The sequence below is a fragment of the Hirundo rustica genome, chromosome 29 (genome assembly GCF_015227805.2).
Source record: "Hirundo rustica isolate bHirRus1 chromosome 29, bHirRus1.pri.v3, whole genome shotgun sequence".
NCBI classification, from domain to species: Eukaryota; Metazoa; Chordata; class Aves; order Passeriformes; family Hirundinidae; genus Hirundo; species Hirundo rustica.
This window is the reverse complement of record NC_053478.1, coordinates 1,362,274-1,379,878: the sequence shown is the minus strand read 5'-3', so window position 1 is coordinate 1,379,878 and position 17,605 is coordinate 1,362,274. Positions and strand designations below refer to the sequence as shown.

Below are 17,605 nucleotides of genomic sequence, written 5' to 3'. Positions count from 1 at the left end.
CAGGCCATGGGAATGATGAGCTGTGCCCATGAAGAAACAAGAATTCAGCCAGATTTGTCCGTGGTTTTGCTCTCATTGATAAGCTGGTGGGTGAACTCTTCCCTGGAAAGCAGGAGGGAGCGGATGGCAGCAGCCGAATATCTGATTTGAGCAAGGACAGAGAAACTGATTTCCTAAAGGATCTATTTGACATACAGAGGCCAAATGTTATTTTTATGAGCCAGTATAAGCCAGACCTCTCATTTATTGAACTTTACCGGTTTGTGTCCTGCCAGCAGACCTAACCTGAGTGACCCTGTGACCTATAAAGGACAAGAGAGCCAGCAGCCTGGAGCCTGGAGCAGGCATGCCAAGCAGGCTTTTCCAGGAACCGTCAGGATTCTGAATGCCACCTCACAATTTCTGGGAAGCACGACTCCCAGCTCGGTCTGCAGAAAGGTAGACGCTCAGATTATATATAGCAGCAAGTGGGCTGGGAGGAGAAACACTGGGCTGCATGGAGCTGGAGAAACCCAAGGAATGTCTTTATGGTGCAGCACAAACCACAGTGGCACCTGGCAAGTGGAGCTGGGCCAGCACTGGCCCACGGGCACTAACGGAGTGAAGAAGAGCCCCGGGCAGTACCAGGGGCAGGTTGGGTGCACGGAGATTGATCCCTCACTCTCAGTTCTTTTCCATCCTGTTCCACCCCCTGCCATGAGCAGGGACACGTTCCACTAGCCCAGGCTGCTCCAAGCCCCGTCCAACCCGGCCTTGGATTCTTCCAGGGATGGGGCAGCCACAGCTTCTCTGGGCAGCCCGTGCCAGGGCCTCCGCACCCTGCCCAAAATCCCATCTAAATCTCCTCTTTTTCAGTTTAAAGCCATTAATGACTCAGCTCGTTCGTTGAGAGTCCTTTAAATAATGATGTCCACATCTCCACTGGCTCATTCCAGTCGATGCCAGACCTTTGCCTACTGCCCAGTATCGGCTTGTGATTCCTCCAGCTCTGAATGGTTCCCTCTGTCCTCCTCTGTCCTACATGTATGGGCTCTTTATTCCGACCACAGGCCCTGTTCCGTCAGCCCCAGGGCAGGGCTTTGGAAGGAGAAATCACCATTTCAGTGCAGAACTCCCCAGCTACTGATGTCAGGAGGGGGCTGAGCTCTCCCCTTTGAACTCTGGCTGGTCTGGCCTCTCCCAAACATTCCCAAGTGTTAAAAAGATTTAAAAATCCTCTTGTCTCTGAGCTGGGATGGTTTGTGACAAAACAGAGCAACAAATTTTTAAACACATTACAAATTAAGGAAGTGGAAGAGCCACTTTAGTTTTCAGTCCCTCAGGACACTTTATAGAGTTAAACAAATCAGCAGTGTCTGAAAGCAGAGATTTGATATTCCTGGGCCAGGCTCAGGAAACATTTCCAATAGGTGTTGGAGCTACAGCTGCACCTTTCACCTTTTCCGTGGTGTCACTTTACCAGGTGTCACATCAAACATCCCCAGTGTCGAACCAGCCCCTCTGGCCTCTCAGGGAGAGGAACGTGGGGATCTCTGAGCCTGGTGATGAACCCTCTGACAGCTCAAATTGGATTTAGGGAAAAGAAATCCAAGGCACCGCACTGTGTATGTCACCAAAGAATTCCTTCCTAAAGAGAGGGAACACGCACAAATCTCCACATGTGCATATTCCAGGGATACATTTGCACACAGGTGTATCTGGCATACAGAACCACTGAATTTTCCCCTTTTCTCTCTCTTTTTTTTTTTTTTTTAATTAGGGAAGTGGGTCTGTTCTTGCTGAGCTTTAATTTGAAAACCCGGTTGGAGCTTGTTAAGTCAATAATTATTCTCGTGAATGTGGGTCAAACTATTTCATGTCTCTTCCTCTCTAGGGATTTGGGAAGAAGATTCAATCCTCCAGCACTCCAAGACAGGAAGCACCACACTTCCCATTTTATTTCAAAAATCCAAACTGACTGTCCCCTGGCGGGGAAAAAGCTGATGAGGGACAGGGTCGTGTGAGTGAGGGGCATCGCTGGAGCACCAGGTGTTCACCTACAGCTGCTGACACGGGTGTCCAGGAAAGAATGTCCCCAGCTCTGATAACGTATCGGCGCGCCTTGGGATCCCGTGGAATTTATTCTAAAGGTATGTTGAACATGTTATTCAGTTGGTGTACTGGAGGATCTATAGCTTCCCACCTTCCACCTCTGGACAAAAATATTACTTAGTCTTTTTAAGGCCTTATTGGAGAAGAAAAAAAAAAAAAAAAATCTGCAGTTTTCTCCATCAGTAATTCCAAGAAATCCTTCTGCACAGCAGGAGCCATCAGCTGTGTTGAAAATTTGTATTTATCCACCCCCTCCTCAGCCTGAGAACCCTCTGCCATGAGTTACTGGTGTTCCTGCTCCACTCAGGAGGTTAGGGGCTTTTTCCAAGGATGGAAAGTGCTGGAGAAACCGAACTTTATCCACCACAGTTTTATTCCTGTGAACTGCTTTGTTAGGTGTAATTCCAGCCCGCAGAATAGCCCACTGCTACTGGAACAACATGTACCCACTTCTGCCGCCCGTCAGCAGTGTGAAAGTTGCCTCCAAGTGTAAATTCTATTTAAAGCCACCAAAAGCCCCTTAATCGGTACCTCCTGCTTTCCAGCGGCCTCTCAGCACTGCGGAGACACTGCAGCTGCTCCCTCTGTCCCCAGACCTGCAGTGGGTGAAACTGAGGGCGGCTGTGGGGCTGATCTGTGGGGCTGCACCCCAAAACGGGTGGGAACTCTCCTGGGGTGGGGTCAGCTCTGTCTGAGCACAGCCCCTGTGCCTTGTGGGGGTTCGTTGGGTTTTCAGCCCTCCCCTCCCATGCTGTTGGGTGCCAGTGTTTCATGGAGTCACGGAATCAAGCGATGGTTTGGGTCTTGGGAGGGACCTGAAATCTCATCCAGTTCCACCCCTGCCATGGGGGAGCGACATCTTCCACTCTCCCAGGCTGCTCCAAGCCCTGTCCAACCTGGCCTTGGACACTTCCAGGGATGAGGCCACCACAGCTTCCTCCGGGCACCCTGTGCCAGGGCCTCCCCACCCTCGCAGGGAGGAATTTCTTCCCAGGAATTCCATCCTAAGGTGTCTCTCTGTTATTCCCTTAGAAAGGCAGAGGACGGAGGAAGGGAGGGAGGAGGGGGGTTTGCGTAAAGCTTTTGAGGCAGAGAGGGAGAAAATAACCAAAAAAAGGCGCCTTGGCTGGGAGGGTGGGTGGGCTCCTGTGTGCCGCATGCAGCCGGGGTTCCTCGCCCCACGGTCCTTATTTGGCTGGGAGCAGGAGCATTCCAGGGATTGGCTGTGCTGGGAAGCAGGCAGGGAGTGCAGGCACCGGAGCCGAGTGCCAGCTGATGAGCGCAGCGCACGCTTGCCCACTCCTCAGCATGTGTTGAGCAAATTGCAGCTATTTTTATAGGAGACGCTTTGCCTACATCTTAAGAATCCAGTCCCAATCCCGTCTCCCTGTAAGTGTAATGGGAAATCCCCTTCCCAGCCCCCTTTTCCCTGTTCTGCATGTGTTTTCAAGGCACAGTTGGGCACAACCCAGAGTTCCTGGCCATTATCAGGCTTCAGACTTCTCTGCAGTGCGCTGCCCGGCCGGGGCGCTCTATATTCCTGTAATGATCCAGTGTTTTGTCTCCAGACCCAACATAATTGCCACACTGGACAATACCGGCCCTTTCTGGGAATGGCAGACGGCTGCTCCACTGCTGGCTGAGCACGGCCCCTTTGTGCAGCGTTATTCCCGCATGGATAGACCCCACCGACTGGGGGGCCGTGCACAAAGCCACCTCTGTGCTGCCCTTGGCTTTGCAGCTCCCTAGGGCTCCCTGCGCCGTGCCAGCGGCTTTGGGAATGCCACCGAGGGATGACGGGAGGCAGCAGGGAAACAAAAATGGGGAGGGGTGAGCAGAGAGGCAAGACCCCCAAAAATGCCCTTAGGAGCTCTAGGGCCTCCCTGAAGAGAGCAGGGCAGGGCTGCTCAGGTACTGCTCAGCTGAACCAGCAGCTGCTCGTGGTGATGTTTCAGCCCTTCCCAGAGGGTGTGCTGGCTCTTCCAGAGGCCTCTGCTCAGAGCAGCGTGGCAATGAGCGTTCCAGAATCCAAGGAGAGTCGCTGGTGTGGGAGTCACCTTGCTGGCACCACCTGGGATGCAGCTCACAAGGGAGGTTCAGTGGTTCCTTGCAAAAAGCTTTGTGGAGCAATCCAGTTCATCAACATGGAAAGGCACTGGAAGTTATCCCTGGAAGTGTCACTGGAGTCTGGTTAAGCCAAACTCATTGAGAAAGGTTTGGGGTTTAGTTTTATTTTTTCTTTCATTTAAAAAATCTTGTCATTGCAGCCAGGAAAGGAAAGAGAAAACACCAAGCACAACCAGGAAGTAACTCTGTGGGTTTAATATTTTTGTGGACGATTTGCCATGTAGGTAAGGGAATTAGGTTTCCTTTTAAAAAACAAGGAACAGAGTTGGATGTTACCATGAGTGAACTTGTGAGACACAGCCACGTCCTGCTCGTGGGTGTGAAAGCTGAACCAGCCCTTGAGCCGAGGATCTGAGCTCTGCTCCGGGCTCAGCTTTCATTCCAGCAGGGCTGATTCACATCTTGGGCAGCCCAAGCAGAGCCTGCTGCTGTCTGACTGTGACACCTGAGAGAGCAAGGCAAACCTACCAAAACTGCCACTGGCTTGTGGTGTCTGGCTCCTGCACACACCCCCTGATTTTTCAGCTCAAAGAAAAGGTTAAAAAAAAAAAAAAAAAAAAAAAAAAAAGAGAGAGAAATGAGAATGGAAAAGTCCAACCCCCTTCAACTGCCTGTGTGGGCTGTCAAATCCAAGGCTTTGATCCTCTGGTTGCACAGAAGGGAAGACACATTGCTGCCACCTCCCACTGCTCGGGGACAGGGGGGTCTGGGAAGCATTCATAGCCTGACAGGATCAGGGTGGATATGGATCATGTTGCTGCTGCCCTTCCGGAGGGGCACCCCAAAATAACAGCTGCTAACCCCTAAGCTTTCATGGGGACTGTGCCAGGACAGAGCTCTGCAAACTGCACCCAGCAAATGCCTCAATGGCCTGTGTAACACTGGAGACCAGCCTGGACTTCCCACATCTTCAGGAGAGTTCCTGGATAATGGGGACTTCCAGCCAGTGGTGGGGATGGACACCTTTTTTTACCTTTTAATGTCATTTATTTCTGAGAGGGAACAGGGCAAGTGTCCCAGTGAAAGAAATGTAATTTGGGGCACAGCCCAGACATGAGAGCAGCAATGCCAGGGCTCATCCAGCTACACCCCATGGGATGCTCCAGGCAGTTCCTGGGAACCAGTGACCAGTGCTGACTCCTGTCCTTGGGGCATGACAGGAGCTGGGGCCTGCAGTGCAAAGGGAGCTCTTACAGAGGAGGTATAAACTGCAACTGATTTATTGGAACGCTGGGTTGATTCATCAGGGGATGCGATGGAGAAAAGGAAGGGTCCAAGCTTTGAGAAGCAAATTTTGGGTGAGAACAGGCACCTTTTCACTCTTTTGAACACTGCAAATAATAATAATAATTAAAAAAAACAAAAAAAAACCCAAAACCAAAAAAAAAGACCAGATGGCCGCCCTCCCCGGTCCCTCCCTCCCATCCCAAGGCTTGCCTTCACATCATGCTCTTCCTAAACTGCGACTGTGAGCTCTGTTTGGGCTTCGAGTCTGACTGCTGCAGCTCAAACTGTTTGTACAGGTCCCTCAGCTCTTTGATCTCCTGCAGCACCCTCTTGGCTTGGCTCCAGGTGGAGGAAGCCTCCCCCAGCAGCCTCTCAGATTCCTGCAGAATCCTTTCAGAGTCCGACTTGGAAGATGATGAGGAAGAAGATGTGGTGGTGATGGTGGTGCTGGTGTTGGAGTCCTTGGTCTTTCTCTTGCCTTCCCCGTAGCCCTTCACCTCCGTCAGCAGTTCCTGAGTTTTTTCCAGTTTCAGTGCAACCAGTTCCTGTATCCGGGACAGCTGCTCCGGCTCTGCCGAGGCAAAATGAGCCTCCAGCCCCTTCCTCAGCACAGCCCGGTGCGTGGAAGAGTCCCGTCGGGACAGGATTTCTTCCATGGAGGCACATTTATTCTTTTCTGAGTGCGAGAGCTTTTTGGGGACCTGCGGCGTGTACATGGTCCCTTTGTCAAAGGAGTCCTTGCGCTGCCCAGCTCTGTCCCACGAGGTCACCTCCTGTCGCGGGAGGCTCCCCGTCCGCCCTTTCTCCGACGACTTGGTGTTCTCCGAGTCCGAGCGGCGCCGCCCGGCAGTGAGGTGTGCCACGGACTTGTCCAGATCCACCCGGAAACTCTCCTCGCAGGTGCCGTGCTCCTCCGGAGAGGCGTCTTCCTCCTGGATCAGGTCAAGGGTCAGCATTCCGTCGGAGGTTGAGGTAGATGCCTGGAGGAGCAGAAAGCAGAGCTGAGTTGGCACCAGAATGGCCGCCCCTGCTCCCAAGGGTCTCTGCACTGCGGATACACACGCTACAGGGACAGTGAGGAATGCTCCCTCACTCAGTGACAGGGTCTGGGTTTGCACAGTGCAGTGGTTCATGGGGACAGAGGATGAGAGCTGACGACCCAGAGCTGTCCTTATGGCAACTCTCAGTCCAGGATGGAGCTCCAACACCAGCTCTCCTTGCACTTACAAACAGAACACTTCCAGGGAATTTCAGCCAAGCAGGTGTCTGGGCTTGGTTGTACCTACCACAGCCATGAGGTGACCCCGCGTGGGAGGGCGCCGGGAGTGCTGGATCTTGGCTCTGTCACGCGTCGGATGGGCAAGGAAACTGTCCTCTTCAACGGTGACCTGCAGGGTGACACAGGCTGTGAGCATGGAACACGGGCCATTCCCAGCTCCTGGAGCTCTAAGCAGGAGGAGACTGGCAGGGAATGGGGTGTGGGAGTCCAGCCTGGGAAGTGACCCCGTGTTCGCCTGATCTCTCCCCTCTGTTCTGTGATGGGATTACATCTGCTCAAGTCATTCCTGACAACTGAACCTGTTGGCAAAGGCTCCTGTGACAGACTCTCCTGGAATCCATCTCTCCTGGTGTTTGCTGTGCTGCTTCCTGCTCTAAAGCCTCTCCCATAGTCTGACCTTGGATTTCCTTCACTACAGGCTCTGTGCCGCCATCCAGGAGAGGAAGGAGCCTCCTGGCAGCGCCACGGCGCTGTGGGAAGCCGAGTGTGAACAGGAGATCTGAAACAGGTCTGAGCTGAGAAAGGGTTGCCATGAAACATTAATGTGAGAGTCAGCCCTGGAGTAAGGCCACAGCCTGCTCCAGGTAGGTTCTCCTTCACACTGAAGGAAACTGTGTGGGAATGCTCACCCTGACCTGCCTCTGCCAGCTCACCTGGCGTTCTGAGCACACCCTGTGACCCCAGGAGGAGGCCGAACTGGGGCTGCCCTGTTATTTTTCCTGGCAGAAGCTGCTTTGTGTAACTGGGACTTTCACACTTCCCTTGAGGAGCAGGAGGAGCTCTGCTGGAGACACTTTGTGACAAGGCTGTTCCCAGCAGTCTCAGACTTTCACCCGGGCTAAGACACGGGAGCCGGGGCTCAGCCTGAATCCCGCTCACCTCGTCCAAGATCCGGTTTTTAGCGCGTGTGATCGCAGAGTTGAGGGCGTTAATCCAGGACTCTTTCTCTTCTGGACTCACAGCCAGGAAGATCAGATTTGGTGCCTGCAAAAGAGGGAATTCAAGTCAATGCTGGAACTCACACAGATGGGCCCTGGCCTCTACAGAAAAGGCAAAGCAGAGCTGAACCTCCAACCCTGTTTGCCCCACACAGCAAACCCCAGGACCATCTACATCCCTCCCTTCCCTGCATCCCCCAGCACCATCCACATCCCTGCCCACCCCTGGAGCCAGTGGCTCTTGGGCTGGCTGCATCTGGGCAAGCCCCACACACCGTGTTTCCAGGCTGCCTGGAGTGCGAGAGGGTAAATTTGCTGTGGTTCTTTTTGCTTCTACTTTTGGACTTCCGGAGCTCTTCACATTTCTCATAGTCGCTCAGGTCAAACATTTCCTGGATGTTTTTTTCATCTTTTACCTGCAAAACGGCAAGGAAATTAGAGCTTTGCAGATGCCAGGCTCTACTGCTCCAGCCATCCAGGATTTCAACATGAGGGTTTCGACTTGTCTTTTCTGGAATGAGGGAGCATATTTAAAAGACAGCAAGAAAACCACACTTTGCCAGGTTAATTCCTGCCTCTTCTACCCCCAGAGTTACTGGTGCCAGGCTGAACAGTCATGCAGGTGTGATCAGACACAGCAGTCCTGCTTGTGGACCCTCAAAATGTGCAGGATTTACCCCGGCCACAAGGAGAGGGCCCTGTGTGCTGGGTGGAGGTGAGAAGTGCAGGAGAAGGTGGGCTCTTGTCCCTGGTTCAGAGGGACAATTATTCTCTGTAGATAGCAGAGCAAGAGGTGCAGTGAAGAAGGATCAGCATTTCCTATTTCTTACCCTGTGCTGGCAGCTGGCTCCAGGGGAAACACGGCCAGACCCAGAGTGTGGACATGACGCTGAGCCCCAGCCCTGGAAGGGGGCTGTGGGCAGAACCCAGCACCCAGGGCAGGGGCTGCTAGGCTGTCACGAGGCTCTCAGTGTCCTTGAGTGAGCACTTTACAAGATCTCCCATTCTCCAGGTCCGTTCCCCAACACTCTGCACTGCTGTGGTGTGACAGGTACGTGGGGATGGATCAGTGCCACAGAGGCTCAGATTAAAGGTGGAGCTTGCGCAGGGTCACTGAGGCTGTGGCTGCACTGGGGGACAGGCAGGGATCTAGGGGCACACAGGGGTCTGGATGCTGATCTGATGGTGCCATTCCTCGGGGAAACTTGGAGCAAAGGGGAAATGGCAAAGCTGTCTGAACCCTTCCTCTTCATCGCTCTCCTAATGCACCATCTTCAGTCCCACTCCTACAGCAGGGAAGCTCTGCTCCTCCATGGTAAACACGAGGAATTGGGAAACTGGGCTGGGAGACAGCTCGGGTTTGCATATCAACAGACACTGCAGCAGGATCAAATCCACTTCCATCTGCTTAATCCGACTCCAGCCAGTCATGCCAGGCTGCACCAGCGGCGGTGGAGGGCGTGTAACTCAGGTGCTGGGAAGGCAGATGGTGGTGAGGTCTGAGCCCTTGGATTTCCTGAAGGGACTCCACCCCATTTCATACATTTCCTCCACAGTTTTGGGAAGCACTGAAGGAACTCCCCGTGATTCTTCCATAGAATTTAATCAAAGAGGGTGACTAAACCAGCTTCCTAACCAGGATAAACTGACCATCTGGCCCTGCCTGATGACAGCAGTTCCCCTCTACCCTTCATCCTTGTGCTCCTTAATGTGTCCCAGGATACAGGACAATCACTGGCACTGCCATACCTGATGGCCCGGAGCTGGTTCCTGCTTGTGACACATCCGCCGTGTCTGGGTGTGATAGCAGAGACTGTCTGGCTGCACATCCTCCCTACACGCCGCTAATCGGCTTTGATCTCTTCCCGCTCCCATCCTGCAATCCACCTCTTTCCAAGAACCTCAGCTGAATTGTGCCCGACTCATTTGCAGCAGGAAAAGCCGATCCCCCTCCGAGCCCCCAGCTGTGCTCTGTGGCTGAGACCAGAGCTCTTGCTCCAGATGTTTGCTCATGTGGGTCACCGGGGCTTCCCCAGCCCTCCCCTTCCCCTGCAGAGCTCGACCAGCTGGGGACTCAACCTCCTTCCTCTAGGAGTATCCCCAGGAGGCTGCAGGACAGAGCAGTTGTCTTTGGTTCAGACAAACACCCTGCAGGTGCAGCTTGTCCTTTGAACACCTCGGAATGGCAGGAGCCAGGGCTCTGACACTGCACTGGGAAATGCTCAGGGGATCCTGGCCCTGTGTATGACCCGTTATAAAATGCTTAAAACTGGGAAGAAGCAACATCCGCAGTGGGATTCCTGGGGGGAAGAGGGTCAGCAGCAGCCTGGAGCAGGTGGCTGTGGTGGCACAGGAATTCCAGGGGGCACGGGAAGAACAGTGGGTGTCTCACAAGGGGCATGGCCAGCTGAGCCCCCCCTCATGCTCATGTAACAGTATTCAGTGTGTGGAGAGAGAAACTAGAGAGAAGGAAGGTGAAAGACAACTCCAAAGGCTCTTGCCAGCTCCTTTGTGGGAGCTCCTGAGGCCAGAAGGAGGGAGGTGGTGACATGAGAGGCAGCTCAGAGCAGCCTCAGAGGTAGGAGAGGCCAAGGACTCAGGTTATTCTACATGAAAACAGGATAAAACCAGCTCCCGAGGAGCCACAGGCCTTCTGGGACCGTGTGGCCAACAGAGCTGAAATCACTGTGTCACTGTCACCACTCACTGTGTTAATTGCAGGTGGGTGACAAACCTGCAGGGTGTCACCTCCTCCACGTTCTCAGTGAGACAGGGGCTGTACAAATCAAAACTTCCAGGCTTCTCCAAAGAGCACTTGGCTGGATGTGTCCCAGCACCCTGGCAGTGCCCAGGAGGAAGCGGCCCTGGTCTCAGTTCTCAGTAGGAAGGGATGAAGCAAGAGGTTGACGGTTGATTTTGGCCAAACCATTCCCTGGGAGGTTTCCAGCAGATCTTTCCTTCTCCCTACAGCTGCCAAGGGCTTAAGGATTGAGGGATCTCAGGGCCTCACTGGTCAGGTGGGTCCTGCTCTCTGTGCCCTGTGAGGAGCTCAGGATTGGAAGGATTAAGGTGAATCAATCCCAGCAGGTGCTGCCCTGGCTGTCTGCTGGCAGTGCTGTTGAGTTGTACCCATTCGAGGCAGGCAAAACAACCTTGCCCCACGGTTCCACCTGGCTCCTACCTGTGGCCAGGTGAGGGAAGGGAAACTGAGGCACAGAAAAGGAATCAGAAGCATCCCCCATCCCCAGAGCAGGGAACGTTTCTCTGCAGCCCCGCACCCCTGGCAGCTGCCCCTGCTCAGGGTGTCACTGCCTGTGCCAAGGCTGACACTGCTGACGCTGCTGGGATGCGAGGAGAGGAGCTGCATTCCTTGCACTCCTTCCCTCGCAGCTGCTGCCCGTCCGGGCTGGCCCCAGGGGCACCCTGCACTCCCTATGCCCCGAAATGTGGGGGACTGTGGGCACGTAATGGGTCAGAACACCAACCACAGCACCCAAATCCCCTGCCCAGAGGGTCACAGCTGGTTGTGCTTCCAAAGGTCCCATAGGAAGGCTCGTTGCAATGAGAGGGTTTCTGACCTGGGTTAATTAACCACCCTTGAGAGTCTCACTGCTTAGAGTTTGAATTTCCTCGCCAACTGCAGTGACTCTGAACCTCCTGGACTCAGGTCAGGGCTGTGTTTTGGGGCCAAACCATGCACGGAGGGGCAGGGTAGGTGCTCGGTCACGCCAGCCTGGGATGTTCGGTGAGGTTTTGCTTGAGCAGTTCCCTGCCACAGTGGGAAAAATGCAGAAGGTACAGAAAATCACAAGACACCCAGTGTAAGGCACCCACGGGACACTCAGTGGATGTAACCAGAAACCTCCAGACTCTCAGTGCAGCCAAACACCCAAACATGGGCAGCTTTGGGACAGACAGTTCCCCTTTCAGGCTGCGACCGAAGTTTCACTTCCTCCAGCTGAGCAGTTCTACTTCAGCAAGGCCCAGAGCTTCCTGCAGACCCGGCGGATGCCAGGCTGTCACTGGGACAGGGATGTCCATGCATGTGACAAGGACTGTCCAGTCCCTGTCATGGCCAGGTCGCTGCTCGGAGCTGATGAGGGGATGGTGGCAGGACGTGGCTGCTTCAGTCCCTTCTCCAAGGAGTCACTACCAGAGACACAGGACCCACAGAATCACTGAACTGTGACTTGTTAGAGCTCATCTAATTCATGGCAGGGACACCTTCCACTAGCCCAGATTGCTCCAAGCCCCATCCAACCTGGTCTTGGACACTTCCAGGGATGGGGCAACCACAGCTTCTCCGAGCAGCCCGTGCCAGGACCTCCCCACCCTCACAGGGAAGAATTCCTCCCCAAAAATCCCACGGTGCTGCGTACAGCGGCACTCACTGAGGGCAAACACCCCACGGAGCATTAGAGAACCGAGTTTGCAAACACACCGCCAGCCCCCTCGCCGGCTGTGCCGAGCTGGAACCGAGCACAGGCACCTCCTCGAGTGCTCTTGTGCTAATTGAGCCGATGGCTTTGGGAGCAAACAAGGCAATGCTCAAGAGAAACGTTTCCTCATCCCCCTCGTCACCCGGACTCGAGCTGTCCGGCAGCCCCCGGCTTCCTGCGAGGAAGTGCCGAGCCCGGCTGTGTCAGGCTCCGCGGCACTGGCAGGGACAAAGCCGGGCCAGGAACAGGGAACAATTCCCAGAAATGTGCCGGGGGGAGGGACCGTCGTGAGGAGAGCGAGGGGAAAGAATGCAAGAGCGAGCTAAGGAGGTGGTGGTGTGCTCAGCAGAGCTCAGCCCGCTGCAGCTCATCTCTACAGAGCTGGTTTTGGCCGATGACCAAACGCTGAATAACCGAGGATTTTGGTGTGAGTTCACGGAGTTCAGCAACCGTGTGGGAGCAGAGTGAGCACGGCCGGAGCCTCAAGCTCCCATTTCGGGAGGTGTCAGACCAGTCCCACAGCTTTCAAAGGGCAGAACTCAGACACCCTGTTAGGCATTTAACATCAGCTGGGCTGAAAAACTACATTTCCTCTCCTTACAGACTTGGCTCTGCCAGGGAGAAGCCCAGGCTCCTATCAGGCATTCCCAAATTCTCCTGACAAAACTGTATAATCAGGGCTGGTTCTCTGACCGGCAAGCCCAGTCCTAGACAGACAACTGGGAAAGCACACAGATTCCCAGGAGGGATCAGCGTGGATATCGATGGGATTTTCTTAGTTTGAACTTCGGAAATCTCCCCATTCCAGACCTCAGCCCATGCTCAGCTCTGAGCAGCTCTATTCCAAGGTCTCTTCGTGCAGCATCGACACCTGCCCCAAGCCAGCAGAGTTCCCGAGGGATCCCGGTGTGGCACAGACAATTCCCCTTCCCCACATGCTTTGGGGAGATGGGATTCATTGCCCTGCATCCCAGATGGAGAAATTCAGGCAAAAGTAAATAAATGTCTGGTTAGAATTCGTTTAATGAGCACATGGCAGAGCCAAGGAGCTTCCAGGAGCCTTGGCATTTAACCCTTTCTGCTCCGAGATGGTGGGGAGAGCCGGGAATGTGGCTTCACCTGCAGAAGCACCTCTGGAGCAGCTGCTGAGCATGAGACAAGCTGCCAGGAAACAGCAGAGCTTGGAGCCACACGTGGGCCTTCCCTGGGGCCTGGAAGGGGTCCTGGCTTTGCAAAGCGCTGATTCTCTGGTTGGCATCAAACCCCGCACCACGCATTGAGACTCTCTGAGCAGGAAATCTTGGGACACCTCACCAGGAACCCCTCGGGATTCCCTACAATGAGACCCCCAGGATGCCAGACCCCCCTGTGCCACGGGCACCGAGTCACCTCGGTGCACACCAGCACCACGTGTCACCTCCACGGCCAGCACAGAGTCACCTCAGCACACACCAGCGCCAGATGTCATCTCTGCGACCGCATCTCCGCCGGCCACAGATTCTTCCATATAAAGCCTCAGCAGCGGCTGCTGCGTGTTATTTATGGTCCCTCACACACACACACGGAGCCCGGGGACTGCCTCGGGCCCCAGCTGTGAGTTTTTTCCCCCCTATGAAACACAAACACAAGAGCTTCTTGTTCAGAACAGGCTCCGTGTGGCTCCTCCAGCCTCATCCCTCTCTTGGGCTCCCAGCACACCTGGATTTGATCTGTAGCTACCTGGACATCTATTGCCTGTTCTGTGTTTCTCTCTGGCTCTGAAGCAGCCAGGAGGTTGATGGGAACAAGCTCTGGAATGCCAGCAAGCAGCTCAGCACAGCCTGGGCATTCAGTCCGCTTTTTAGGCCATTTCATAACAAGCCCTGACCCTCTGCCCGTGCCATGTCCATGGCTCAACCAGCCTTAAATCAAATTGTCCCTTCCTCTCTCCAGGTGCTGACAGAGCCAGGCCGGGCATCCAGCCACGGTCTGTCAGGAAATTACCTCCAGTGAGGGGGGAAACCCAGAGAGACCAGGCTTTTTATCCCAAATTCCCTGAGCTGGAGCAACCCCATGCCTGCTGTGGGCACCGCTCTGCCCAGTGCCGCTCTGGGATGTGACAGGGGACAGGAGGGAGGAGGGCTCTGGCCTGGGGAGTTCTCCCTGATGGATTTATGGAGACAAAAAGCACAGGGGGGGGGCGTGCAAGGACAGCCAGGTGCCGGCTCAGCCTGACAGTCACATCCGATTACCTCCGATGTCAACACCACACGTTAAACCCCAAAGCCCAGCAAGGAGATGAGGGGCAGCGGAGGGGGCACGAGTTACAACAGGATGTGGAGCCGGGGTGAAATCTCCCCGTTCTCCTCTTGGCATCGGGGAAAAATACAAGAGATCGACCGGTAAATGGCTGGATTCCAGTTGCGAGAGTGGAGTTATTTCCAAACAGAGAGCGAGCAGGTGGGAACAAGGCAGTGTTAGGCTCAAGGACGGACGACAGGCACAGAAGGGAGCCGGCATTGCTGTCGCCGCGGCGGAAAGAGGGCTTAACTCTCGCTAAGTGAATCCTTTCGTGTCTCCACGCCGGGAAAATGTCTCCCAGCAGAGCTGTCTGGGAGAATCGCTGTCAGAGCCGACACCGACCCCGACCCCGGCCGGGTCCCGCCGGCGCCAGCCCGGGGAGAGGAGAAACCCCCGAGGAACCTCCCCGGCCTGGCTGGCGCTGGAGGGGCGCTGGGAAGGGCCGGGGCTGCGCCTTTCATATGCAAAGAGACGAAGGGGGGATGGGAAAGGAAACTGAAACCGATCCTACCTCCTTCTCCGAGATGTAAAGCTGATCTCCCTTCAGAACCACATAACGGTTTTTCCAGATTTCCCTAAAAATGCCTTTCCCGCAAAATTTCCGCACCCAGCCGACCTTCTCCGGCTGCACAGGTTGCTGGTTTCCATCCTGGTGCCCCTAACACAAAGCGAGAGGGAAGAAAATGGGGGGAGAAAAACGGGATTATTCTTGGTTTTACGCTCCTTTTCTCCCCCCTCCCCTCTCTCTTTGCCCAACTTTTGTCTCCCCCTCCCTCCGGCCCCTGTCTCCGCCGACGCCGGGACCGAGTCCTTCCCCGGGGTCACTCCACGGGGATTTTTGTGCTGCGGGCACGAAGCGGCAGCACCGGGAGGACGCTGCGAGGAGCGGGCAGGGTTCCCTCCCCGGTTATATAAGACAGGCCGGTGTCTCTATCGCCTCATCCAGCGGGCATTTACCCATGGAAAGGGGAACGGGAAGGGGGATGGGCGGAATCTGAACCAGCTGGGTTTTCTTACTGCGGTGAAAATTGCATTTCGGAGCTTTTTTTTTTAAATTTTATTTTAATTTATTTCTTTTTTTAAATGAGCAATTAATCCAAGAGGTGAAATCTATGGTTGGTTTATATCGGAGGTGTCTCTGCAGGCAGCGATGAGACATCGCTGGGTGCAGCACACAACACGGCGAAGAGCGACGGATTGATGGTGCGGCCGGATTTTATCGTTTCCTTGTGTTCCAAGATGAAAACTGCCTGCCTACATCCCCCAGTCGTCTGTGGCGGCTGCGGGAGGCAGGAGGGGCGCTGGGGCAGGAGCAGGGCCGGGCGCAGCCTTTGGGTCTCTTTGGATCCGCTTCGGGGTCCGTGCGCTTTTTTTTTTTTTTTTTTTTTTTGCGGGGGGAAAGCAGATGCGAAGCGAACAACCGGCCCCGGAAAGACAAACCCCCCTCCACCTCCCCAAAACACCCAGGAGCTCACCCTCACCCTGCCTTGCCCCGGCGAAGAACCGAGTGTCTACTCACCCTTTTTGCAGAATTATTTTTTTTCATCCTTCCTTGATACTCTCGGAGGCGATTTGGGGCGGGGGAGGGAGGGAGGGAGGGGGGCGGTCGCAGAGGGGGCTCCTGGTGCGGGGGAACACCCGGCGCTGCGCCCGCGATCCGCTCTGCCTTCTCCCCGCGTGTCTCAGGGCCCTCTCCCGTTACACGGCGCCCGGTCCGGCTCTCTGAGCCATCGCCAGCTCCTCCGCCGCGTCCCCCCCCGCCGCCACCATCCCGCAGCTCGGGGGGCTGCGCCGGGCTGCGCCGGGCTCCCGAGCTCCATCTATAGCCGCGCCGCCGTGACGTCGGGGTTCGCGGCACGGGGCGAATCGCAGCCCACGAGGGTTTTTTTCTTCTTTGTCTCTCTGACTCACCCGGGGGGACACGGGGGCAGCGGGCGCGGGGACTGCCGTGCCTCGCTTGGTGTCCCCGGCGGGGTCCAGCCGCCTTCCCGGCGGTGTCATGGGTCGCCGGGAAAACTTCCTAGGAGAGGGAAAAGCAGCCGGGTGGCACTTTGGGAGGGGTTTTTCTCCCCTAAAGTGTGAAGAAATTCCTTTGGAGAGAGAAGCTGGGAGATTTTCTTGGGGAGGGGGTTGAGGGAAGGGGTCGCTTCCAGCACGGAGGGTCTGACGGCCGGGATTCGGTTGGATTCAGAGCATGGCTTCCAAAAGTGAGGCGACGCTCAGCTTCTAAAATATGCCCTTTTTTGGCTTATTTTATCTGTCTCCTTCATATTGTGCAAGTCCAGAACAGTCTGAGTGTGGGACTGAGGTCACAGATCAGAAATGAGTGAGGTAGAGGGAAAAAGTAGAGAAAGGAGAAAATGGTTCTGTCCAGAAATAGATTGATCCATCATCCATCAGTGGATCAGCTTTCCAATGACAGTGTCCATCCCATCCCAGCTTTATGGTCCATCCCATCACTGGACAACATTCCCCACCCCTGATTTCAAGTTGGAGTTTCACCCCAGTACTCTGGAATTAATGCACACAGAGTCCTAGGGATGTACTTGGATAGTGGAGTATTCCCAGAGCCTCTGTGAGTGTTTGTATCCCATTTCTAAGCATTGTTATTTTTTGCCATGAGCTGTGGATGCACTGGATACCTGAGAATACCTGGCACAGACACAAGTCACTCTCTACACCAAATTCCAGGGGTTGCCTTTTCATCCTGTGCCTGTGCAACCCTGAACTCCGTGGAGCCCAGGACCGGGATTTGCCATCTCCGTGCCTCAGTTTCCCCTTTTTACCTCACGTGGCCAAAGCTTGGTCCAGGCTGATGGCAGAGGGACAGATGAGCCACTGCCCAGAGCTCCCAGTGTATTCCTGGGACACCACAGAACCTGCCAGTTTATTTCATGACATTTTGCCTACCGACCAGACTTGTCCTTGCTCACATCCTGGTTTTGGTGGCCAGGACCCACAGAGCTGATGGCCAATACCAGATGGCACAGTGCTGGTGGCAGTAGGACAGCTCTGTCATGTCCTTTGGATCCAGGGCCCACGCTCTTCCCAAAAACGTCCTCTGGTGCCAGGGAAGTTGCCCCGAAACCACAGCAGGTAACGCACCTGCACACACCTCCCCGTCCCCGGGAGCAGGGATTCAGCCGCAGTTGGAACCCTCCGGCTGCTCTGACAGCGCGACAGTGAGTCACGCTGTGAAGGATGTGACCGAGTGATTCAGAGCT

General features: G+C 54.9%; 1 protein-coding gene across 2 annotated transcripts; it reads right to left on the bottom strand.

Moving 5' to 3' along the window:
* Window positions 1-4,368: 4,368 nt before the first annotated feature.
* Window positions 4,369-16,164, bottom strand: PLEKHO1 (pleckstrin homology domain containing O1). 2 transcript variants are annotated; one of them, XM_040088245.2, is made up of 7 exons: window positions 15,901-15,995; window positions 14,893-15,039; window positions 7,938-8,078; window positions 7,604-7,708; window positions 6,732-6,833; window positions 5,656-6,425; window positions 4,370-5,549 (listed from the first exon to the last, which is right to left on the bottom strand). In XM_040088245.2, exons 1-6 carry the CDS (start codon window positions 15,925-15,927, stop codon window positions 5,658-5,660), a joined length of 1,290 nt encoding a protein of 429 aa, XP_039944179.1. In that variant the 5' UTR covers window positions 15,928-15,995; the 3' UTR covers window positions 4,370-5,549; window positions 5,656-5,657. The 2 variants fall into 2 exon arrangements, with proteins under 2 accessions (XP_039944178.1, XP_039944179.1); XM_040088244.2 differs by having other exon boundaries at window positions 4,369-6,425; window positions 15,901-16,164.
* Between the last annotated feature and the right edge of the window lie 1,441 nt (window positions 16,165-17,605).

Coding starts and splice junctions, on each gene's coding strand:
- PLEKHO1 (XM_040088244.2), bottom strand. CDS start 15,927: ATGAAAAAAAATAATTCTGCAAAAAGG. Junction 15,040..15,900: donor AAAATAATTCTGCAAAAAGG/GTGAGTAGACAC, acceptor GCTTTGTGTTAG/GGGCACCAGGATGGAAACCA. Junction 7,709..7,937: donor CCAGGCAGCCTGGAAACACG/GTGTGTGGGGCT, acceptor CCTCTTTTGCAG/GCACCAAATCTGATCTTCCT.